Genomic DNA, 24,881 nt, shown 5'->3' with positions numbered 1-24,881 from the left:
GAGGCCACTAATGAGGGCACAACAAAAATAACCAATCAGAACCACACGTTTTTAGTTTGTCTAGGAGGCTGACACTTTAAATAAGCCTACCTCGCAGGGCAGGCCAAAAACAACCACCAAACTAGGCCGATAATAGCATATGAATTTACTCATATAACAAGTGAGTACAAGTACTCGTGAGCACTGCCTTCAATTGGTTCTGTCAAAGAAAAACAATTGTCAAGATGAATGAATGATTAATTTGCAACACCTCTGATGGAAGCCCGTGTATAGGAAAGTTCGAATGATTTGCAAACTCCGTGAGAGAGAGAGAACCAAAATAGTAGGGGGCGCACAATGCAAAAAAGGGTGTAAAAATTTAACCTCCACCCTTCTCAAAGCAGGGCCTGAGTGGATCCTCCACCTTGTTGTTAAAATTTAACTTGCACACACTCTTGTTGAAATTTAACTTGGAACGCAATCAAAATCGTATTCCTTTAATTGCAAGGAAGGAACTGGAGGCTTCGTGCCAGCAGAGTTGCATCCATGGCCTCCTCGGCTGATGAACGCCCTGCCTCCAAACGCTGGTTGCCCCTCGAAGCCAATCCCGATGTCATGAACCAAGTAAGTCGCTTGCTGTTCTGCATCTCGCATTTTCGGCAGCAGCATACGATTTTCTAAAGTCTTTAGGGTTAACGCACTTTCCGACCTGATGCAGCTTCGTTTGTTGAGACGCCATAGTTTGTTTGGATCACCATACGTCGCCTTTTTAATTCTTGGGTCAACGCATTTTGTCACGTAGACATTAGAAATAAGCATGAGACTCTATCCCGATTGGAGATGTTATTTTAAGGATTGGAAGGGATTCGATTAAAGTACGGGCAGATATCATGGGCAGTTCCGTTTAGCATCGAAAAACTGCCATTTCAGCCAGATTTTGTGGACAGTTCAAAGAAAGGTCGGTGTTAAAGGATACCTGTGATGACGCCACCTGCGAATAAACTTATTGGTGAACGTAAATCTAAGTGAAAGCAGATAGTAAGGGGAAGAGAAATCAACCGTGAAGGGAAGAAAGAACTTGACACATTACAGTGATGACGCCACCGGTAAAGAAACTTATTGCTGAACTTTAAATTAAAATCAAAAGTGTAAGCAGAGAGTAAGGGGAAGAGAAATCAACCGTGAAGGGAAGAAAGAATCTTATTGGGTTGAGCTATAGGGAGTATTTACTGGATATATATCTGAGATACAATGATAGAGAACGAGACTCTTCTATATTGGGCTGAAGGAGACCTTCCCACCTATCTATGTCTACATATAGGTGTTGCTGCTACATACAGTAGCGCCTTCTACATCTACATACATGAGCCCCTTTTATGTTGGGCTGCTGATGAGCTTCTCTACAACGTGTTGCTGCTGCGTTGGAGAAAAGGGGGAATGCTGGAGCTGCTTGAGGGCTGCGTGGTGGCTGGCTGCTGATCTGCTGCCTCTGCTCTTCTTTATAGAGGTGATCCCCAGCCAGCCCTGATGGTAACCCAAGCATAGTTATTGATTGGCCAGCTTGTCAAGCCTGGCTGGCCAGGCTGGCCACATTCTCGGTGGCCCAACCTGGCTACAGATGGATCTAATCAAGACCAGTGTCCCACAATCAGGGGGTTACAGGTGGGCACACCAAATGTAAACTTGTCTGCAGTAACTTGCATGCCAAGAGAGTCAGCATGATACATGCATGAGGTGGCAGCAAGACTAGCTTACAAACTTCAATTCAACGATAGATGAACAAGAGGTAATGCACAGCAAATAGAAGTGTGACCAAGAAGTAAATCACTCACAAGAGGTAAAAGAGTAAAGGAGGAGAGAGGTGCAACCCCTTAAAATTGGGGGCGAGCTGCTCATCGGCTGACTTGGGTGGGCCCCCCTTCCACATGGCCAGCCTGCCAAAATAGTACCTTGGGTGCCTGATCCTAAAATGGCCAACGTCTGGCTGACTGGAAGTGAATCAGATGTCCAGCCCAACATTGCTGACGTAGCCATGTTCCATTTGGACTTTTGTCCATCAGATTCATTGCCTAATAGCATTCTGGATGATTCTGTCCTGACATGTTCATTGGTTCTCTTCACATAATTTCCGGAGCGGATTGTGGGGAGTAAAGGATCTCAGAATTCTCTCGAATCACTCCCCAAGCAAGTGCACAAGAGGTTAATCTCAGATCTAGAAAATACAGCAGATACAGTAGCAAAGTAGACCTCCATATAGTGAAGTGTATAGTCAAGTGCTGCCCACAAACTACCAGCCAAAGGCTGCAAAACGGCTGTTCTTCGCCTCCTATGTGTCATGAATGGCAAAGATTTGAGGGGAAGGATGGAAGTGTGTCACCAACTGCCCCTTTCATAGATGAGAGGGGATGTCTGCTTGTCACGGGGACGTGGATTTTGTAACCGTGACTACTTTCGTGACTACTTTGGCTTTTGGGTGACTAGTCCAGGGGAAGTGAAAACTCTGACTACTTTGGCTTTGGGGGACTGGCCTAGGAGAAGTTGAAAACTCCCAAAGATCAAAGGTCAGTAATGGGTTCAATCCCTAGGTGCACCCACTAGGCCCAAGTGCAGGCCAAGGCAAGGAAAAGAGGGATCTAAATGGAAGGCTAAAGTGTGTCATTGGTGAGTGGGTTAGAGCATTTAAAAGTGTGTCATTGGTGTAGTGGGTGAGGGACTTTAATGAAGGGGGGCAAATGTGCCACGTGGCAGAAGCCCATGCACCTCCTTCTCTCGTTCCTCCCTACACTCATTTCGAGGCTTGTACGGCTGATTGCAACTTCTCTTCTTGAGATGGGAAACCCCACCATGCTAACAATTTTCAGTCCGTTAATCAAGGACATCAAACTTTTCTCCAAGTTGCGGCGTGTTGGTATTGCGATATTTCTTTCTATCTTAAATGGTGCGTTGCCCTACCAGCTAGATTTAGATTTAGATGCTCGTTTGGGAGAGACAAAAATGAAATCGTTTAGGCTTCACAAGCAGTTGTAGCTTGAATGAAGAGATTTGGACTATTTTTTGATTAGCCTTCTCCTTTAGTGCTAGCCTTCGTCATGGCTGAGTTTGCCCTTCACCTCCAGAGTGCCGATAGAAACTTAGTACGAAGACTTTGTATAAATGGATGCTCAAGTATGTGTGGGTGTGTGGATTTGTATGTGTGAGAGCATACTTTTATACTATGGTCTACACCCACTGTTGGGCGCTAATGACGTCAGTGGGGATGTCATAGTAGCTAGTCCCTGCTATGCATGATGGAGTTCATGGTTCTCAATTTTATGAGTGACTCTCGTGAGATTGAAACTGCACTATGTTGTGTTTTTAGAGGATGAGTTTAGGAATGTTCCTGGATTCATCTAGGTATAAACTTTTCTCCCCTCAGTGATGCATCCAGGGTATTTGGAGGAGGTTCTGTCTTTCAAGCCATGGTTGGACAGCCTATAAAGGGGATGGGTATGCTTGGAACTTACTTGGCAAGCATGCAGCCCGGCATGCAGATTTTTCAGCGACCTATGATGGGAGTTATGAAAGTAGGTAATGCAAACATGATGTATGCCAACATTGGGATGCAGGCCGGAATGCAAATGGGAATGCTTGAAATGATGAGTGGCTCAATGAACATGCCTCAGATGTATAGAATGGGACCTTGGAATGGCCAACCCATCCATTGGAAGTGGTTGTAATGCACAGAGCATGGGACAGAAGATGGCACCTCCATTTTTGCAGCCACCTGTCTATGACAATGTTGCACCCAAGGGCAAGTTGAAGGACTTTAAAGAAGGTGGGGCTGCAGTCAAGTTTGAAACTTTCAATGGAATGCAGGACATGCTAAAGGGGTTGACCTTTGTACAGCAGTTTGATGCAGCTTATGCTGGTGGCAACTTCACAGAGTCATCAAAAATCAGGAAGGCAGGCACCTTTCTCAAAGACAATGTGCTTCAGTGGTGGACCAATTTGCTTCTACAGGGTAGAGCTCCTACCACATGGGTGGAGTTCAAGCAAGCTGCTTGGCTCACCACCACCTTTGAGGTGGATATTATAACAGCCTGGCATAAGCTACATGCAGCAAATTGCAAGAACCTAGAAGAGTACAATAAGAAGTTATGGGAAGCATTGCTTACAGGCGTGTGGAGCTGTCAAAACAGATTGTTGCGGGCTGCCAAAAGGGAATCGGGGACTAGTGCACCAAGTCTCAGCTTATTGAAAATGCCACTACAGCATATGCCCTCTTGCAAATGAGAACTCTGGGCTTGAAGGGCAGCAACCAGAAGGCTCCTAAGAAGTTTAGGACGTTTGGACAACCCTCCAAGGCACGGTTTGTTGCAGGACAGAGGCGAGTACAATGACACGAGAGGAAAAGAAAGCATTTTATGATGCAAACAAGTGTTACATATGCAAGGACGAGGGCCACAAAGCATTTGAATGCCCAAAAAGAAAGAGGAAGTACCCTTTAGGGGAGCAGGGTGAACAAAGGGAGGACAGAAAGAATGACCAGAAGGATAAGAGGCCAAAGCCCACGGTTGGCCTTATGCCGGATGTGATTGGAGACAAGCAGAATTTGGATGCCACGGGGGAAAGATCCGTGATTAGACAGCCTTGTTTTTCTCTGACCCAAGGACCTGTGCCAATTCCATTTCTCCAGAGCTGGCTGGAAAATTGGGCATGAAAGCAGAAGAGATGGGGCCACTTTGTGATGCAGATATGGCTTGTCCTGGGCATAGTGAGGCAATCACTCATATACTTGGCAAGCTACGCATGGACGTTCAGAGTTATGTGGACACTGAAGAGTTTTATTTTATGCCTCTGAATGGAAGCGATGTTTTGTTCGGTATACCTTGGCACTACAGGGTGGGGGCTCTTTCGAATGCCAGAAACAAAACGCTGACCTTGACTCATTGAGGAAAAACCCATTTATTGGATGCAAAAGGGGAGTCTATTCCGGTGTATCGGCCTTGGCCATTTCTAATGTAATGAAAAAACTTCTTTTAGCGTATTTAGTTTTTGCACAGGAAAAACAGCCACCTGAAGAAAGCTCTAATTTTTCTAAGCTGAAAAAAGGGCGGGCAGATTTTCTTTTTCAGTTTAAAGATTGCTTTTTTGGCTCTCCACCCCAAGAATTACCTCCAGAACAACCTAAGGATTATGCCATAGATGTAATCCTAGGAAGCAGCCCGCCAGACAAGCCTCCCTACAGAGTTAGTTCAGCCCAACAGAAAGAGATCATGAACCAAGTAAAAGATCTCTTAGAGAAGGGGCTGATTCAGCCAAGCTCTTCCCCCTACTGCTCACCCGTATTGCTTGTGCAAAAGAAAGATGGATCTTGGAGGGTGTGCATAGATTACAGAGCTCTGAATAAGATCACAATTAAGAATAGATTCCATACCCAGGATTGATGATATCTCGGATAGGCTAGAGGGGTCTGTATGTTCGGCCGGATAGATTTGAAGAGTCGGCCTGAAGATGTGCGTAAGACAGCTTTCAAAAGAACCACATTTGGCTTGTATGAATTCGTTGTGATGCCATTTGGGTTGACAAATGCACCTACCACCTTCAATAGAGTGATGGACAGAATTTCCAAAGAGCACTGAGCCTTTGTAGGTACATTCTTCGACGACATCAAGTGTTCTCGTAGAGCGAAGTTGAGCATAAAGAGCACTTGGCAGTTGTCTTTGCAGAGCTTAAGAAGCACAAGTTGCTTATCAATGCCAAGAAGAGTGAGTTCTTCATGCACGAGATCCACTCACTGGGGCACATAATATCCAAAGCTGGAGTCAGGATGGACCCCACCAAAGTGGAAGCCATAGGGGTTGGCCACTGTTGAAGAATATCCATTGAGTACATAGCTTTCTTGGTTTATGCTCGTACTACAGGCGGTTCTTCCGCTATTTTGCAAAGATAGCATCACCCCTACATGCTCTATAGAAGAAAGGAGTGCCTTTGAGATGGGGTACCAAAGAAATTGCAGCCTTTGAGGAGCTTCAGGAAAAGCTATGCTCCGATCTTTCATTATCTTGCGAGATCTACGCAAGCCCTTTGCTGCCCAATGCGATGCATGTGGGAACAGCATAGGAGGAGTGCTTATGCAGGATGGAAGAGTGGTTGCATATCAAAGCAGGGTACACAGTGATGCTGAAATGTATTTGTAGATTTATGAGAAAGAGATGTCGGCTGTCATACATGCTCTTTGTATGTTCGGCCGGATAGATTTGAAGAGTCGGCCTGAAGATGTGCGTAAGACAGCTTTCAAAAGAACCACATTTGGCTTGTATGAATTCGTTGTGATGCCATTTGGGTTGACAAATGCACCTACCACCTTCAATAGAGTGATGGACAGAATTTCCAAAGAGCACTGAGCCTTTGTAGGTACATTCTTCGACGACATCAAGTGTTCTCGTAGAGCGAAGTTGAGCATAAAGAGCACTTGGCAGTTGTCTTTGCAGAGCTTAAGAAGCACAAGTTGCTTATCAATGCCAAGAAGAGTGAGTTCTTCATGCACGAGATCCACTCACTGGGGCACATAATATCCAAAGCTGGAGTCAGGATGGACCCCACCAAAGTGGAAGCCATAGGGGTTGGCCACTGTTGAAGAATATCCATTGAGTACATAGCTTTCTTGGTTTATGCTCGTACTACAGGCGGTTCTTCCGCTATTTTGCAAAGATAGCATCACCCCTACATGCTCTATAGAAGAAAGGAGTGCCTTTGAGATGGGGTACCAAAGAAATTGCAGCCTTTGAGGAGCTTCAGGAAAAGCTATGCTCCGATCTTTCATTATCTTGCGAGATCTACGCAAGCCCTTTGCTGCCCAATGCGATGCATGTGGGAACAGCATAGGAGGAGTGCTTATGCAGGATGGAAGAGTGGTTGCATATCAAAGCAGGGTACACAGTGATGCTGAAATGTATTTGTAGATTTATGAGAAAGAGATGTCGGCTGTCATACATGCTCTTTGTACATGGAAACACTACCTTTTAGGTGCTGATTTTTATGTCCAAACAGATCACCAATCCTTGAGGTACTTTCTCACTCAGAGAAAGCTGTCAGAAAAACACATGCGGTGGCAAACTTGCTTTCCATGTTTCATTTTCAGATTGTGCATGTGCCTGGCAAGAAAAATGTTGTTGCAGATGCACTCTCAAGGAAGCAAATAAACCGCAAGTTTCAGCTGCACAGTGAGCTTGATGCCTTGAAGGGTCAATGTGCAAATGACGATGACTTCGCAAGGATTTTTTATCACCGTGTTGAAGGCCAAAGACATAAGCACTATATGCTTTTTTTTATCATGCATGGCAGACTTTGTGTCACAAAGCAGCTTAGGCCGAAAGTTTTGACAAAGAGTCATGCCCCACCATATGCAGGACATAGAGGCATTGATGCCACAAAAAAGGCAGTGGAGCATTTCTTTTATTGGCCAGCTTTGAGGAAAGATGTTGAGGCATTTGTGCGAACATGCATCACTTGTCAGAAGGTAAAGTATGACAGGTAGAAAGTACCTTTGTTGGAAATAGAGGATAGAATCACTCACACCCCACTCCCGATCTAGCTCATACAACACTCACAGAGACAGAGAAAGAGATAGCCAAAACTCAGATATATTCTTCCACAATCGTGGGCAGACAAAAGCTCAACGGGTGAGCATGTACAACAAGGCAAAGGATGCTGTCAAGTGCTGAGCCACTTCTCTCCCTCTGCGCATTTGCCTGTGTGCAAGGCTGTAAGTGTAGGTGATGGGAAAAGTGTGAGAAGGGAGGGGGTTTATATAGGAGGGCAGTCAGCCCCTAGAACTGGCCGACTTTTCCAAACAAACAGCGCTTAGCATGTGTGGTACTCATCTAGCCCATAGCTCATCAACATTTAAACAAACTCAGGTCCATTTCCAAAGCCAAGCCTCACCCGTAAAGACATCAAGGCTCAAAAGATCGAAATGCATTTTCAAGGCAATCCAAAGTTCGGTGAGCTGCAATCAAATTCGGATCGACTTCAAAAGGACTCCTTCGACAAGACATCAAAACCCTGGCCTTGCCATCAAACAAGAAGAGCTCAAGTTTTGAAATCAATTTTGGCTCGATTTGCCAAGCATTGTCCAAGAGGTCAAGAGTTTTTGGAATTCAAATGGAACGTAGGTCGATTTCGACACTCAAGTTTCCAAATTGCCAATTTTCAGACATATTTTGAAGTGTTGTTTTGTTCATTGAGCTTACATTCAAGTTTTCAAGTTTTGTGAGCAATCAAACTTGGTTGATTTCAAATCTTGACCGAGAGTGAACAAGAGCATTAATAATGGATTTAAGAGTTTCAGAGGCCATGATCTTTGATGGCAACAATAATACATATGTGCTGACTCCTGAGTGAAATTTTTGGTTGGCAAAGTTGTGGAACCTCATATCATGTATAACAAATGTAGAGAGCGCAGCTTATGATCAGTAGAATTCAACGCATTGGACATTCTTACAGCATGCATGAAAGATAGTCTTTGCACAAGTGATGAACTTGACTTTGAGGGCTGATTGTGAGGGAATGCAAGAAAGGGGGGAAGGGGAAGTAAAGCAGAGGTGAGAACAGAGGAGGGGCTGGCAAATTAGCATAGGGGAGGAGGGGGAAGAGGGTGAGTCAGGTGGGCAAGCAATGGCTTACCGCTCCTGCCTGGCAGTCTCACTAAAGAGTGGGCTTCAAGAAAAGACGCACTCATCTCTCGAAGGGCTTGGGCCAAGCAGGTCGTAAGCCCAGCAAAAATGGGCTGGTTGAAGCCAGTGGACCTAATGGGTGGGCATTAGCAGAGCGCAAGGAAGGAGAGGCAGCTGGCTGGGGCAGAAGGAGCTCAAAATGGCAGGCCAGCACCCAGAAGGAAGACTTTGAAAGGGGGAAGTTGAGAGGGCAGAAAGCGACGAGCAGTAATGAGGAAAGAGACCAGGTGAGCATCAAGGAGGGGGAGAGGGTGGGTGAGGATCAGCAGGAGCAGAGGGGGGGAGTTTGTGAGCAGGGAGCTGCCCCATGTCTTGATATCCAAGTGTGTGTGTGTGTGTGTGATCTCCACTTTGGGGACAGTCTTTTTGTAATATAAAGTTACATGGATCTCACTTTTTTTTAATTAAAAAAGTGAGTGTGAAAAGTGCGCGTGTGTGGTCTATTTATATATTTATGTTTACATTTATATATGTGTGTGTGCATTGTGCTTTGATGTTGTGTTAATACTGTGTCTTGCTGATATATTGAATGATCTTGTGCACTTCAAGCAGTAGTTCTGCTTGATTTATGAATTACATGGTCTTGGTAGGACTGCTCAATTGAACAATTGTTTCTAGAATGTTCTTTAATTAAAGGGGTTGTGTTGTCTACTATAGTTTGTGCAGGGGCTAGGTTTTCCTCCCGATGCAGAATTTGTGGACGTATATGGTTTTGAGAATGAACTACTTGCTATGGTTCCAACACCTGTATTGGCCGTATTGTTCCTTTTTCCAGTCAATGATGAGGTATGCTGTATGATAGCATTCATAGAATAGGACTGCTGTATTGAGGAGCACTTTTATGGAGTCCTTTTATCAGGGCTTGCTGTCTGTTCTTGGACTGCTTCTGTCCTAGTCATTCAAACTTATGACCTGATCTTCTTGAGCAAACAGGTTGAAGTAGCATCTCAAGCAGAGCAGCAGAAGCTCAATAAGGAGGAGCAGAAGGTGAGTAAGATATTTCTTCACCTTGAAACTCAGTTAGAGCTTTTGTAGCATGGAGGCGTTCATGGCCCTGCTTGATATGAGAAAAGGTTGTGTGGTTTGAAGTTTTGTTACCAGACTGGGCTTTGAAGCCAAGACAGCACTTTTTATGTACCAATACAGCATGTATTAAGTCTGTGGTGCTAAGCGTGGTACTGAACCTGAAGTTCCTATGATATACCTTTCTGTTTTCTAGCAGGTGCACCCATCTTCCTTGAGATTTTTGGCATTGTGGCTGTTGGTTTATACTAGTTCTTTCTACCTTAGCAGTTAATGTGAAACAAAAGCTACTCATCCTATGTGGTTTTTTTGGATTTTGAATTTGGCATGCTGAGATAAAATTTCTCCCCAAAACTGTCCTGGTTGAACTAGAGATTATATGGACTGCATTGTAAAGCTTTGCTCAAGAGGTGTTAGAAAGTGAAATGTTAGGATGTGGATAAATGGTTAAGAAAGTGAACACATTCTTCTAGACTTGACCTGCACCTGCTCTGATATATGTAGGGATGCTATAGACTCGCAGTAGCAGGTGCATGCTGTGCATAATGAACTTCATGACTCGAAGCTTACAAAGATTAGGCCGCTCTGATAAAGTGGACATATAATTTTACACATGAGCTGCACCCACTTTGCTATATGTAGGGATGTTATGGACTTGTAGTTGCAGGTCTGTGCTGTGCATGATGAACTTCAGGGCTTTGAACCCTACAAGGATAAGAATGCTATATTTTGTTCAATTTTATGATGCTATATTCGGGGATACAGCTGAGCTTGTTGCTAGTATACGTAGATCTTTTTCCTTTATTAATCCATGGCACATGATTGCAGTTTTGAATGTATATAAACTATTTCTGCTGATGAGGAGGCTTGCGAATTCATGGGTATACCATTCCGTATCTGACCTTCTTATGGTGTCTGCAGGTTAGTGACAAAGTTTATTTTATGAAACAGACGGTGGGGAATGCGTGCGGCACTGTTGCCCTCCTCCATGCTGTAGGAAATAATCTATCCCAAGTCCGAGTGGGTAAGCAAAGCTTCAACTCTTGCCAATCGTTAGGTATGCTACTAATTATGGTTTTTGCAAATTTCCCTGTGGCTTTGGTCCACCTACTTTCTGCATGCATATACCCAGGGCTTTTATTCATATACATGTTTGTTCTCTGACCTGTGGGTGACCATGTGAGTGTTGCTCATGTACTTTGTACCTGCTGCACAACACAGCTGTATACTCTCTCTTTTTTTGGTTTCACAGCGGTATATCATTTAACTTGGAGTTTACAATTATATTGCTAAGCAGTTCACCCAAATTTGTTGTCAAGCTAGAAATGTATCCTCAGAATAAGATGCACAATTTGTTTGATAGCCTGCTGGTTCTGCCTCGCCCGAAGAGCTGATGCATTGTGGTTTGTTTGGTGTGTCAAAGTCTTTCCCAGGGCTTTTTACTTGTCATGGTGCCGTGTGCGTGGATCAAAACAAGTATCTCTTGGGGCTTTTATTTGTGCTATATTTCTTATGCTTCTTATTGGTACCTCTTTTGCTTTAACCTCTGGTTTCAACATTTGCTTTGGCAGGCCAGGGATCTTATTTTGAAAGGTTTTTCCAAGCCACTGCACACCTGACACCCAATGAGGCAAGACATGTAACCCTGTTTTTGTGCTTGTCATGCTCTCAGGTTTTGATAAGTATGTTCGTCATATATGGAGTTCTCTTTGTTCAAGGCCTGAATTTCTTATGTTTAGTTAATTATGCTCATCATATTTGAAGACTTCCATGTACAGAGAGCTGAATTTCTTGAAAAGGATGATGAAATAGAGGGAGCGCATTCAATTGCTGCAACTGCAGGTGATACCACTGTAAGGCACATTCAATTTAGAAGCTACATAGCACTGCTTTCATTTTTTATAGGCGTGCTTGTGTTTAGTCTACCAGGTGGGATAGGTGGCGTTTCCTGATTCATGTGTTTTAGCTCTCGTATTTATTTTGCACCACTCAATCATTACTGTTCTGCTGAGTTTCTTGTCATCCTTCACTAGTAAATGTAGTTATTTACAGTCCTGTGATATTTCTAGGGCAGTGGATCTACATTTTGTTTGACTTACAAATGTAGTTTTTTACAGCCCCCTGATCTTTCTGTGGCGGTGGATCTACACTTCATATGTTTCGTTTGCGTGGATGGTAAGGAGCTTACACATAAGATTAGATTTTTGAGAGGATGCTTCTCTTGCAGGAGTTAAAATTGCACTTTTTAGAGGATGGTGGTAGTCATGTTCCTGGATTTATGTAGATGTACATGGATTATGGACAAAACAGTACCTCTGGGTATTGCATGTGGACATGAATTGGTTGATGATGTAGGTGGTCTTTATGAACTCGATGGAAGAAGAACCCAACCTATCTACCATGGACCCTCAGCATCTGAAACATTCCTTGGGGTGAGTAAGTTCTTGGCATATATTTTGGTTGTAAATCTGTCGTTTTAGAGCTGGGGTAGGGCGGTTGTAAAGGTTTCTGTCTTGTCATCTTTTCAAGACTTTTACAGAAACAGAAGGCTGTACTTCAAGAGTCACTGGAATTTATCCTATGCCCTCCTTTGTTCCTCTACAAGCTAGGGTATTGGGTATGGGATTAAACCTAGTGTACCAAGGACGGGTTTAGTGGGTGTTGTATGAAAGCTAGGATTTTATCTGGGGCTAGGGAATTCTAGCCAGAGGGTCTGTGGCTATTTAAGCAGGTCCAGGCTCATTGTTTGGGCATTGATCACCATTAGTTGTGAGGCCTAGAGAGCTAATCTAGGTTGAGGACATCCTCTGGGGTGTGTCCTGGGTATGGGATGCGGACTCTCCTCCCCACCATGGGTAACGATAGCTGGAACAACCCCAGAGCCGAAGGTCAGGACCATCACCTGAGCTTTCTTCATTGGACTAATATTCCACACAGGGAACCACTTCACATTATCTTCCAACCAACAACCTGGAGTTGAATAGTCTGTTAGACAATCTAGCTCAAGGCTAGCTCTACTACCAATGTAAATGCCGTGGTCCATTTAACTGAACATCTCAAGTAGTTCTCTGAAAATACAGCAATGTAGGGTCGTAGGCATTGGCTAGAGATTATGAATACCTGTGCAAGGCTAAGGTAAGGGCCTGAGATGATGTACGACCTTGGCAAGGGATCATCCTGGGCAAGCGAGTTTGCTAGGAAGCAGTTGTGGCAGTACACAGGGTGTTGGAACATCGTAGTTTGGGGCAGAGGGAATTGCCAAGCTGATTGCTGACAGTTGTGTGACCCTGATGCTTTTTGTGCATGCGAATTATGGGAATCTGCTTGCTGCATATTGGTTGCAGCAGCACGTTCTAGGCTGAGACCAATGCATTGAGGTACTTGGAAGGTGTTTGGGCTGAAGTACATATTCTAGGGGGCTAGAGAAAGATTCGCTGAGGCAAGGTGAGAGGAATTTTGGGGCGCAGTGAGCCCATATGGGCTGGCTGGGCACTGGCTATTGCTGGCTTGGTGGGCTGATTAGGGATTAACTATCATTACTCTAGGCTAGCGATGGCTGATTTTGGAGTGGGCATGCTATTGTAGGCTTAGGCTAACAATAGAGTGCTATTGTAGGCTTGGGCCTACAGTAGGTAGCTTTTGATATAAAAAGCACTGAAATTTTTTGCTATTGAAGGCTTAGTTTACGAGGAAAAGCTTGGGTTAGCCAAGAAAAGCTCAATCTGTCAAATGTAGCTTGGTAAGTGGCCCAAGTTTAGGGGCTCCCAAATAAGCCTGATGGAGCTTGATTTAAGTGAATTATAGCCCTCAAGAAGCCTTGTGGTCCTTCCTCTCAGCCCGCTTTTCTCTTAGCTAACTGAGATTACCTCAGTGCAGCTCTCCTCGGTCCAGTGCTTCTTCTTTGCAGCCCTTTCTTGCTTGCATTTTCTCTACAAATATCACCTAGATTAACGTTCTCAATATGGGGACAATCTTACTAAAGAATCATCAAACTCCCAAGATGGTGCTTTCTACTGAGTACTGTGCCTCGATGCAATGGATGTATATGCAGCTTCAGGTTCAGAACGAGATGATCCAAACGTTTCAAACCCAGCTTCATTCCAATACATTTTCGATTTATCGTCCTTTTCAGCCCTAGACGTTATTCGAGAGAGAGAGAAGGACATCTGAGGTGGATGAGAATCAGAATTGAAATCCAGGAGATGTGTTTGGGATTTTGGCCCAGGAGGATAAAATGAATGGCATCAATTATTCCGTGTGGAGTTTTATGGTGAAGAATCTGTTAGTTGCAAAGAGCTTTTTCAGAAGTGACAAGGTCTGCCCAACATATGCAGTTATTGCTCCTGCTACACCTCAGCAAGGAGGTAATCCACGTGGTGGTAGGTAGCAAGCTCTGAAACAGCCAGTTGCATCTGTTGCTCCTACTTAATCGAGATGGGATGCTAGAGATGCTTGGGTTGTCTCATTACCTTGTCTATCAAAAGGTTTATAATACCTCATATCGGTTCCTCTAGGACTTTGAAGCAAGCTTTGGGATACTTGAGAGAATTTGTATCAAAAAAGGAATGAGGCCAAGTCTTATAATTTACTTTAAAAGACAGCTTGACATGGTCAGGAAGCAGAAAAGTGATTTGATGTCAGGACACTTGACTAAGATAAAGGATTGTAGAGAACAGTTGCTGAATATTGATGAGGTGATATCTGACAGTCAGCTTGTATCCTATGCTCTGAACTCATTGCTAGTGTCTTAATAGTCTTTTCATACTTTTCTAAATATGTCCATGAGGGGTAGTACAGTTCCACTTACTTTCCATGAACTAGTGGGACTGTTATTGTAGGAAGAATGGACAAGAATGAACATGTCTATTGATGTGCATGATGGGGATAGTCCCCAGGTGGCTATTACAAATTTGCAGGGCAGCAGACTTTCAGCGCCTCTCTCCAATAGGACCAGGGCTGGTTCAAGAGAAATAAACTAGGCTGATACAGATTCTATATGATACAAATGAACCTAACAGTTTTGAGGATGCTGCAAGACAATGAGCCATGATGTCAGAATTGGGTTCTATACGAAAAAACAAGACATGGGAACTGGTGGATTTGGCCATAGGGAAGAAAGCTGTTGGGACAAAGTGGGTGTACAAGATCAAGAGAAAATCTGATGGTGCCATTGACAGGTACAAGACAAGGTTAATTGCCAAAGGCTATTCTCAGAAAAAGGGGATATATTTATGATGAGACCTTTGCCCACACTTCCAGGATGACTGAAACAGCCCCTTACCAATGTTAGAAAAGTGACCTCTCACACAGAGGGTATCCCGCAGCGGAAGACTAATAGTTAGCCCCGGAATTACACGCGGAAGTGTTACACTATGGAATCAATGCTTCATCAAGTGTGGGTACTTTACAACATTCAAGTGTATGTGCAGACTAACAAATAGACAATGCTCAGAGACAAATACAGAAGCAACACTTTATATTTCTGTCCATCCATAAACTGGACAAGGTACAATACCAAAAGGTTCTCTTGTCCCCTTCCATCTTACTGTCTGGATACCAGCCTAGGTGGGCAGCTTTCCTAGCTCTTAGTCTGCAGGTCCTTGTCCTCCCTTCACCTTCTGAGAATAGGCCCAAGGGGATGCTCTTGTGCTGCTCCTATCTGCTGGCTACTTGCTGTGCCAAGTGGATGAGTGAAGGGTCCCCAAATGGCCTCTTATATAGGGTTCAAGGCCCAGCTGAAAAACCGACCAGCAACCTCATTCTGGCCGACCCAAACAGGCTGACTAGCCTGCTGCAAAACTGCCCCAAAGGGCTTCATAAAACCGGCCCATTGGGCCCTCAAAACTAGGGCAATAGCCCTCACTCCAAGGCAGGGGCCCGGCACGTAGGTCTGCCCTATATATGGCCTGGTTGACTGGCTCCATCCAGCCCAACCAGCCCCTTCATATGGCCGACTCCTACTGCTGGTGTGCCCAGTCCTGTTGCACCATCTTCTAGGCCCTGTTGCAGGCCGTACACCTGCCAATAGACCCCCGCCATGCTGCGCCATGTGTACTGCTTCAGATCTGCCTCTTCCAGGCCAGATTTACGTCTCGTATGCCCCACCATCTGCTTGTACATAGGGGCCATCTGTTGCAGCCTCATCGCCTATCTGATCCTCGCCCCCATGGCAGCCATGATGCTTTTGCCCCCCCCCCCCCCCCCAAAAAAAAAAAAAAAAGCTCTCCTCTTATGGGGGCTTACAAATGGGGAGGTGACCTAACCATTTCCAACAACCAAGTCTAGTAAGCAACTGACCCTTTTACGGTACAACTTTGAACCAGAGTCCAACAGAACCGCGTGATGCACCCACAAACAACCTATAAGGGTTGAAGCTAGCAGCTCACCTATGAGCCGTAGGCTGAGTACTTTGAGCCACCAGGTCTAGACCACCGTAGGAGCCAACCATCCTCGAAGTCCATGCATGTCCCCCGTACCACATGCTTTAGTTGTTCCTCTTAGGCCAGCAAGTCTACGTCCTAATGAGTGCACTCCTCGAGACCTGTGATACTGAACCCCTGGCCAATACTTAGAGGCTAGGCTCTTGATGTTCTTAGCAATGAGCCTTAACTTTAGCATGCATACCCTAAAGTGACTTGATTTTACTTGGGGGCAAGGCTTTGCCATGCTTAGCTCAACCATGCCTAGGTTAGCCATGGCATTCATAGGCCAGCTCTATTTAGCCAAGACTCAAGCGGGCTAGCTCAATCTATGGAGTCTAAACCTCATCCATGCTAGCTAGCTCTAGTCACAACCTTAGGTTTTTCATAACCCTGAGTTAGACCAACCCGTCTTTAGTTAAGCCTCGGCCCTTGTTAGTCCTGTTATGAACATAACAATGACCATTATCAAAACGCATGGTGTCATTGGCTACTCATTTTGGGTAGAAAGTACCTTAAGGATAAAGAGATTAAGGAAGGTGACCTAGTTCTACTATATAATGCCAAGGCCCACAAGGACAAGCTCAAATATCTAGGTCGAGGGTCATACAGAGTTGAAAAGATGAATTTGATTGGAGATGTGCTGCTAGAAACACTCGACGGACTCTGCTTCACCTCGACAATCTATGGGATCCAATTAAAGAGCTACTATTTCAACATGCAAGCCCTCCTCGACACTAATGAAGATTTGGGAGCCCCAAATCTTCCCTAGCTAGCATTAGATTGTATCACGAGCTCTCATTTGCATATGCATGTAGACACCATAGGTAGCTTCAATCGTACCTGGGGTCCTAGAGGTGATGACTGGGTCTTGGCAGCCCTATGAACTCCCTAGCAAAATAAGCATTTTAGGAGGAATTCCTGCCTCACTAGTCATGCATAGAGCACTCACATTTCGAGCACCATGAATAAATTGCACAAATAAAAGCCCCAAGAGAAACTTGTTTTGGATATCAAAATTGCCTTCCTGAATGGGGACTTGCATGATGACGTGTATGTGAGTCAGCCTGTTGGTATGACGTGTATGTGAGTCAGCCTGTTGGTTTTCAGATATTTGGTCAGGAAGACAAAGTATGCAAGCTGCATAAGGCACTTTATGGGCTGAAACAAGCTCCACAGGGTTGGTATGAGAATTTTCATACATATTTGACCAGTTAGTGTCTTCAAAAAGTCCAATTGAGAATAAGAACAAGAAGGATTTGTTGATTGTCATCTCGTATGCGGATGATATACTGATCATGGGCACAAGTCAAGAAAACTGCAGATTTAAAGAATGATCTTAAAGCTTAATTTGAAATGTTTGACTTGGGGTTGTTACACTATTATTTGGACTCTTAGTTTATGCAATCAGATGAAACCATTTTGCTCAAAATAGTCCAAATATTTTCAAGGTTTGTTAAAGATACCAGACATTCCACCCATAGTAATTGCTCTTTATTTGCAATTCATGCATTTTTTGGTTGAGGAGGAAACAATCCACTGTGGTAACATCATTGTGTGAAGCTAAGTACAAGCCAGCCTTCACTACTGCAGTAGAATTGTATGGCTTAGGAGATAGTTGGAAGATCTTTGTGGTGGATTTCAGCCATCTACTAACATTTTCATTGACAGTCAGAATGCTATTGCAGTGGCACGATCCATGTCTGGGAAAGTGTGTAGTTTTGTTCTTGGACGATATACTAATTTAGAGTAAATCATTGGAAGAACATGAGCAACACCTTTGTCTTCATTCTAAGGATTCAAATGTGTAATTTCCTTAAGCATAAAGCTCTCTACTTGGGTCACATCTTTCTGTTGAGGGCATGCAAATTGACGAAGAGAAGATTCGTCTTGTTCATGAACAGCCAATTCCTCTCATTGTTTGACGACAAGTGAAGAGATATTTAGGCTTGATGGGATTCTTTAATAAGTTAATTAAAGGTTATGCCAAGGTTGCTTTCCCGTTGATGCAACTTCTTAAGGGAGCAAGAAGGAAGATGGGAAAATATGAAGTTGAAGATAATATGCATGCAAAAATAAAAAAGCAAACCATTCAATGGAACAATGATTCAAAACCCTTAAAAAATTGTTCACTGGTGCACCCATGTTATCTGTTGATCCTAATACCTAGTAAAACTTTTGTGGTTGAAACAGTTGCAAGTGGCATGCTATTGGAGCAGCATTGTATCAGGATGGAAGACCTATGGCTTTTGAGAGGAAAAAGTTTACTGAGCATCAAATGGGATATCATATATAGGAAATGGAAGCCAGCTTCTGCCATGTGTCGCAAGCATCGGGTGCAGGGTCCCAATAACGCTCCATAGCCACACTATCGACCTCTAGAGCCTCCCAAAAAATCCCGGGAAGGATACTTTGGAGGTCTTCAAATCTGCCCCTCTCTCTCTCTCTCTCTCACCCTTCTCCGTTTGTTCATTGTTGCCTCTCCCCCCCCCCCCCCCCTTTTTGGCTTTAGCATAGAATGGGATAGCATCAATCCCCTCTCTTCCTCTCCCTCTACCCCCCCTGTCCTCACTTCTCACTCCTTCTCCCCCTTCCTCTCTCTCCCTCCTGCCAATTCTATCCCCTTCCTCCAATCTGCCCTGCCTCCTTAATTACACACCAAGTACAAGAACTGACACACATAAAGGGCCAGCGCAACACAAATGGGGTCACACGAGACAGTGGGAAGGCCAGGCCGACAAATTGCACAGGGTACGGCATATCTAAGTCATCCCAAAGTGCAGCCGTCAGTGGCAGCCACAAATTACTGCCAGTGAGCACCGAGCAGTCAACAAAGTCCATGCCGCACCACAAACAGACAGCCAATCGCCAATCTGCAGACAGCCACCAGCCAGCAGCTGGCCCCAAACAGTTGCGTCATACAGTCCGGCGGAATTGTAGTCGGCTCTGATACCATGGCAGAACCAAGTGCCGGGTGCAGGGTCCCGATCCCGCCCCATAGCCACACTGTGGACCTGTAGAGCCTCCCAAAAAATCCAGTGAGGGTACTTTGGAGGTCATCAAATCTGCCCATATATGCAAGGATAGTCACATTGCACATTTGATTATGGGATTAATATCCCCTTTAGTCCACATGTCATACAGCCTTTTTACCCGTCTCTTATTTCAATCAATGATATGGCACATTTTCCAACAGGGGAAAAAAATCCTGGCAGTAGTTCTCGCTTTTAAAGTTTAGAGATGTTTTCTTTATGGCTCAAAATTTCTTGCTTGGACTGATATCACTCCTTGATATCTGCAACTAACAGGCCAGCTGAGTTGAGCTCATTTAGGAGTTTGACTTTAAGATTTGTTACTGAAAAGGAACGTATAATAGGGTCATTGATGCCCTAAGTAGAATTTTGGAATAAATGAAATTTCCTTTAGGGAAATCTCATCAAATGTCTCTCCCCCTTTAGAGGGCTTTGCCAGACGGACAGGTTAGCTCACCAGAAGGTTTTGTAGTAGTGGTAACATGAACAAGTGGAGCAAGAAAAAAATAACCCAATGGTATTCATAAGCAGTGGATTATTATTTAGATTTGGCAGAGTTTGTGTACCATAGAATGATGACATTCAACACCAAATATGTTTTGAATGTTATGACTCCCCTAGTACCTGGTTAATGGTATTGGTTAAGGGATTAAGGGGTTAGTCAGAGGGGTTGGGGCTGTATAAGCAGGCCTACACTCATTGTTTGCGCACGGATCAAGATTTCCTTGTAAGGTTTGGAGACCTAGTCTAAGTGGAGGACATCCTACGGGGTGTGTTCAGGTGGTATGGGAGGCCAGGGCTTACTGGATTAAGGACCAGGCTCAAGTGATGGTCCTGACCTTCAGCTGAAGGTTGGTCCAAGGTACCATGACCTTTGGTTGGGAGGCGAGTCCAACACCTACAACTCTACAATTGTCAGATAACTACTCAAGGTGTTCAGATAAAGGGCCTGAGGCCTTTACATGTTCTTGAGCAAAGGGCTTTTAATTCACATCCCACCCTCAACATATTTGCATTGTGTTATTGAAACAGGGCAAGAATGAGTTGATTTTTGGATTTTTATTTCTCTTGCAGCCCAATTCTATAATTTTGATGATATTCTAGATATCCATACTAATTTGGATGTTTTGGGTTTTTTCGTGTACAGGACACAGTCAAGGTTATAAAATCATTTGTTGAAAAGAATCCAAATTCAATGAACTTCAATGTCATTGCTCTCTCAAAACTATCATGATCTCGATAGTTTTCTTCATCAATATACTTGAAATGAAGGAGAAGGGATTGTTATCACACAGTTGCTAACTATAATTTTTTTCATGGATATACTTGAATCACAGTCGGTAGCTATAATTGGTCAGGCAGTTCAATGCTTTGAACCATTCATTGCGGATGTGACAGAAAACAACACAACCCGTGCAGAGCTTTTAGTCATCACAATCAATGTATAAGGTCCTGGCAACCTCTGCAGAAATGCCTTTTTTGGTTAATTTTGAGCAAATTGAATGCCTCTACCAGCTGAATTATTACTTTGCATGTAATCTTTCTTTTATGCATCAAGAATCCATGTTGGAGTAAGTTTTGTTGTTGGGTGAAATTCCTTGTTTTTTGTTGGGACCCTCTTTATCCATTGCACTGGTTCCTTTCCTTCATATCCATCCCCTCTTTATACCACCATTTCTTTGCTTTAGAGCCTTTCTTTTGGTAGCCTCTTGAGTTCATCTTCATTTTTTAATGCCTTTTTCTTTTTTTGGCAAATCGCTCCTCCCGTAGCATGTGGAAGAAGGGATTATGGGGGTAGTCGAGTTATGTTGGGATAATGTCAAGTCAAAGGATAGGAATGAATGGTTCTCTTGATCTACAAGATGAAGACAAGGGATCCCATGGTATACTTTGCTTCATTGTGGCCACCTCCATGTTGGTAGCACACACCCCTCTGTGATCCTAGCCATCATTTGTAGAGCATTATAGATAATCATCTTATGCGTGGTGCCTCCATATTGTGGCACTATTGATTCTCTGTTGTCCTATGAGTGGTCTTTTCCCCTCCTCGTGGAAGTGTCTACAAAGGAAAGTAGCATGCTGCAATGTATACATGGTTGAGGGCCTTCTACCGACACATATTGAGTATGCTCATCCTTGCATATGACAATGATATGTGATTGGAGACGTGAGTAAAATAGAAATGCCCACCTTCCATTTGTCTTTGTGAGGAGTTGGACAAAGCTTCCAATGAGCAATGCTTGGTTGAATTGCTTACAAGAAAGCACAAGCCAAACTTTAGGATATGGAAGACGAGTGCAATTGTGTTAGTATAGAAATATCTTATAAATCCAAGCTTGTAATATTATCATTACAATGAAGATGGATGTAGTTGTCGTTCACATGATGTTTTCCACAATGTATTATGAATAGTGTGATTTTTTTCCATTCTTGTTTTTTTTAACCCCTCAACCAAGAAGAACATTAATCCCTTTGTTCTTTGAAATAGGTTTTCTAAGGATGATGTGGCTAAGGTCAAAGAGTAGGGAACAAACATTCGCTTTGGTCCACCGCATAGATGAAGCTTACCCTTAGTAGTTAATTGATATCAGCCTTAACGAACTTTGCATAGTTGGGGTTCATTTGGCACCTTTGCTATCTAATCGGCTTTGAATTTGGATCCAATGGATTCAGTGTTGAATCAAGGTCTTTAGATCTATGTACTCCAATGCAAAAAAATATTTCTAATGCAAGAAGAGTTCGTAGGCTTACTCAATGAGCTCATCAACTTGTATCCACTTTGGCTCTTTTGAATTGACATTGAATTCTTAGATGGCTTGCCCCTCTGTGATTTGCCCATTTTGTTGATTTGATGAGGAGCCCAATTTTGTTGATTTGATGAGCAGGCTCCTCATGGATTTTGCTTGATCCTTCTTTATCTTCGATGAACCTCTTTGGAAATGCTATTTTTTGGCGGCTCTTCATCAATTGGCTCTATGTTGCCGCTCTCATGGCTCTTGTTAAGAGCTTTGAGATGCCAAGAAAGAGTGATGTTCCTTGTCGCTTAAGACTTCAAGAAACTATCTTGAAAAATCTTTAAGAAACAAATATTTTTGGACTTTCAAACTACTAAAAGGAAAAGGTTAGAGAAAAAATATTATTTTCTTTAAAAAAGAAGAAAAGTTATAATAGAGAAAAACTCCTCCTAATGAATATAAGCTTGAGGAACAGGGAAGAAAATTGCTATTGAAGATAACCTTGAGGAAGAGGTACAAAAGAGGGTCCTAATAATCAAGAAGAAATGGTAATTAAAAAAGGAGGCTTGAGTTTTGGTGGAGAGGGAGAAGGTATTCACAAAGAGAAAGGAATTTCCTCAATAGAAGCTCTACCTATCATGCAAGGTTTATCCATAGAAAATCATGCAAAATTCCTCAAAAGCCAACGTAAGTTCTACTTATTATGCAAGATTCAACCATTGAGAATCAAGCACAAATCCACTAAAAGAGAAAAGGCTTATGGAAGAGTAGAATTGTAGGTTGTTTATATTGGAGTGCGTTTTGAGATAAGAATTGATAATAGTATAGGTGATGCTTCCAAATCTACTGGTGACTAATTGATTGAGACTCATGAAAGTGAGGGGGGTTCATAGGTTGTGAACCCCTTGTTTCTATTTGATTGGAACCTGATAGATGGTGACCTCCTTTATGGGATTTTTGAGGACTATGGAGCTTAAGAGAAAGGAGAGGACATCTATGTAGCTCATGCAAGGGGTAGTGTCTAAAATAATTGTGATAAAATTTCAAGTCTAGTAAGTATCCAAGGTTTCACGTCATTAATTGTAAAAACCTACCCAACTCATGTTCTCTTTGTGGAAGTGGGGACCATCGGGTTAAACAATGCCCCTTTAAAAAATGTAGATCGAGCCAACCAATGTAGAAAGAAAGCACCATAAAGGAGGGGATCTTCTCTCCAATAGAAGTAAAGTAGGGATATGGTTTAAGACTATGAAAGAGCTGATTGTTTTAGTTACCATCTAGTAATTGCAATTGAATAGAGATTTAGAGACATAAAATTTGTTTAAACAAGCTTTTTGGTGATTCTTTCCCATCTAATTGCTAGATCAATTGAAAGTGCTTTACCTTGGGTAATTTTCATCTCCTCTAGGTTTTTCTTAAGTGGTGAATTTTTATTCTTCAGAGATGCCAAGGCATTAAATAGACCCAGTGACTTCTTGGCTCCTGCACTTCTAATTGAAGAGCATTGGTACTAGAGGCCTACACTTCCACTCTTTTCTTCAAGATCTTACTATCTTTTTAATGGCATCTTGTAGTTTATTCTAGCTATCATGTCTCTCCAACCCAACAACAATTGGATTACCATATGATTATACACACACAAACACATGTAGCACAACCAATCACATGATGAAGTTAGTAATACAAGTGGACCAAAATTGATCATTCATTGATGCCATTCTTGGAAGCACAATTGCATGTTGTGATGAGAGAAAATATATCAGTGGAGTTGCTCTTGTAGGATGAGATTTTTGGCCAAGAAGGGGAAATGTATCATTTGAAAGGCCATGGAGAGTGTAGCTCTATGCTTGGTGCTCTAAGTGCATTCTCAATATCTACACATCTGTAGGGGCACCTCAAAGGCTTACAAGTACATATGATAGTGCAAGTGAGCCATTAGCATAGCCATCCAACACAAGGCGTTGCTTGTGCCATTTCTAAAGCTTTGTTAGAGATAAGCCCAAGCAACTAATTCTTGTGGTGAAGACTGGAAGTCCCACATCTTGCTAGATACAGTTATGGCAATAATAGAAATTGGCAATGTCCATATCTCTACGACTTGTTCCCGCTGGCAAAGGTGGGCAAGAAGAGGATAATGTGGAAGGGTAAGTCCTCCTAGAAGATGCTTTCAAAGTGCCAATACCATGGTCATTGTAGCTACACAAGGACACATAAAGATCCACTTGAGGTGAAAAATATTGAGAATCAAGCTTGTGCTAGATATGGATATTGTAATATGTGCATCCTTCCACCTTGGAAGATGACACATGAATATAGAGAACAAGGAGAGTAGGATAAATCTATTATACGGTTTTCATTTTTTGTAAGGCTATTGCTACCATAGGTTTGTGATGGTATGAAGTTGTATAGGTGTGTGCTCATTGGTTGAGCCTCACCATATGACTATTTTTTGTAAATTCTCTAAGTGTTGGTTACATTAGAGCATAGAGTAACATATTTTCTCACTTTGGAGGTCTACAAATTACAAGAAGGTGGTTACCATGAGTACTAATAAGAGACCATTAGTTGTGATGAATATCTTTGAAGAGACAAGATTTGCTTTTGGAGTAAGCAGATGACTATAATCTTGAAGGGTGAAGGGTTATTTGGAATAAATTTCAAAACAAAGAAGCATAAGATGTCGAATGAACATTGAGCACAACCTTTTAGAATTGGCTAGAACAACAAGATGAAAAGAGGTCAAAAATCTAGACTCTACATTACATTACATCATCACTTGATCAAGTAAAATCCACTAATGCGGATGACATGAGAAAGAAGATCCACACAATGAAGATGATATTCACTCATTTGGCTAGTACAAGAAATGGTTGCAAGGAAGACGAATGGCAACAAAAAATAGAATAAGCAAGAGAGTTTATATTATTGATGATAGCAAGATAAAAAATAAATAAATAATCATATCTACCAAGGCTA

General features: G+C 43.0%; 1 protein-coding gene across 1 annotated transcript; it reads left to right on the top strand.

Moving 5' to 3' along the window:
* Positions 1–265: 265 nt before the first annotated feature.
* On the top strand, positions 266–20,688 carry UCH3 (ubiquitin C-terminal hydrolase 3). The gene is made up of 9 exons (XM_087393443.1): positions 266–603; positions 9,354–9,482; positions 9,630–9,683; positions 10,641–10,743; positions 11,291–11,349; positions 11,498–11,572; positions 11,837–11,894; positions 12,075–12,151; positions 20,318–20,688. The coding sequence occupies exons 1-9, from the start codon at positions 526–528 to the stop codon at positions 20,402–20,404; spliced, it is 720 nt and encodes a 239-aa protein (XP_087249569.1). The 5' UTR covers positions 266–525; the 3' UTR covers positions 20,405–20,688.
* The last annotated feature ends 4,193 nt before the right edge of the window (positions 20,689–24,881 follow it).

This window comes from Dipteris shenzhenensis, chromosome 22 (assembly GCF_047967505.1).
Source record: "Dipteris shenzhenensis isolate YYH24624 ecotype China chromosome 22, Dip_SZ_1.0, whole genome shotgun sequence".
NCBI classification, from domain to species: domain Eukaryota; kingdom Viridiplantae; phylum Streptophyta; class Polypodiopsida; order Gleicheniales; family Dipteridaceae; genus Dipteris; species Dipteris shenzhenensis.
Note: the sequence above shows the minus strand (reverse complement) of the source record. Positions and strands in the feature narration are given on the sequence as shown.

What these genes read in the sequence shown, in the direction of transcription:
- UCH3 (XM_087393443.1), top strand. Translation starts at nt 526, where the DNA reads ATGGCCTCCTCGGCTGATGAACGCCCTGCCTCCAAACGCTGGTTGCCC. An exon ending in ATCCCGATGTCATGAACCAA is followed by an intron (nt 604 to 9,353) that starts GTAAGTCGCTTG and finishes TGTCTACTATAG; the next exon opens with TTTGTGCAGGGGCTAGGTTT. An exon ending in TCTATCCCAAGTCCGAGTGG is followed by an intron (nt 10,744 to 11,290) that starts GTAAGCAAAGCT and finishes TTGCTTTGGCAG; the next exon opens with GCCAGGGATCTTATTTTGAA.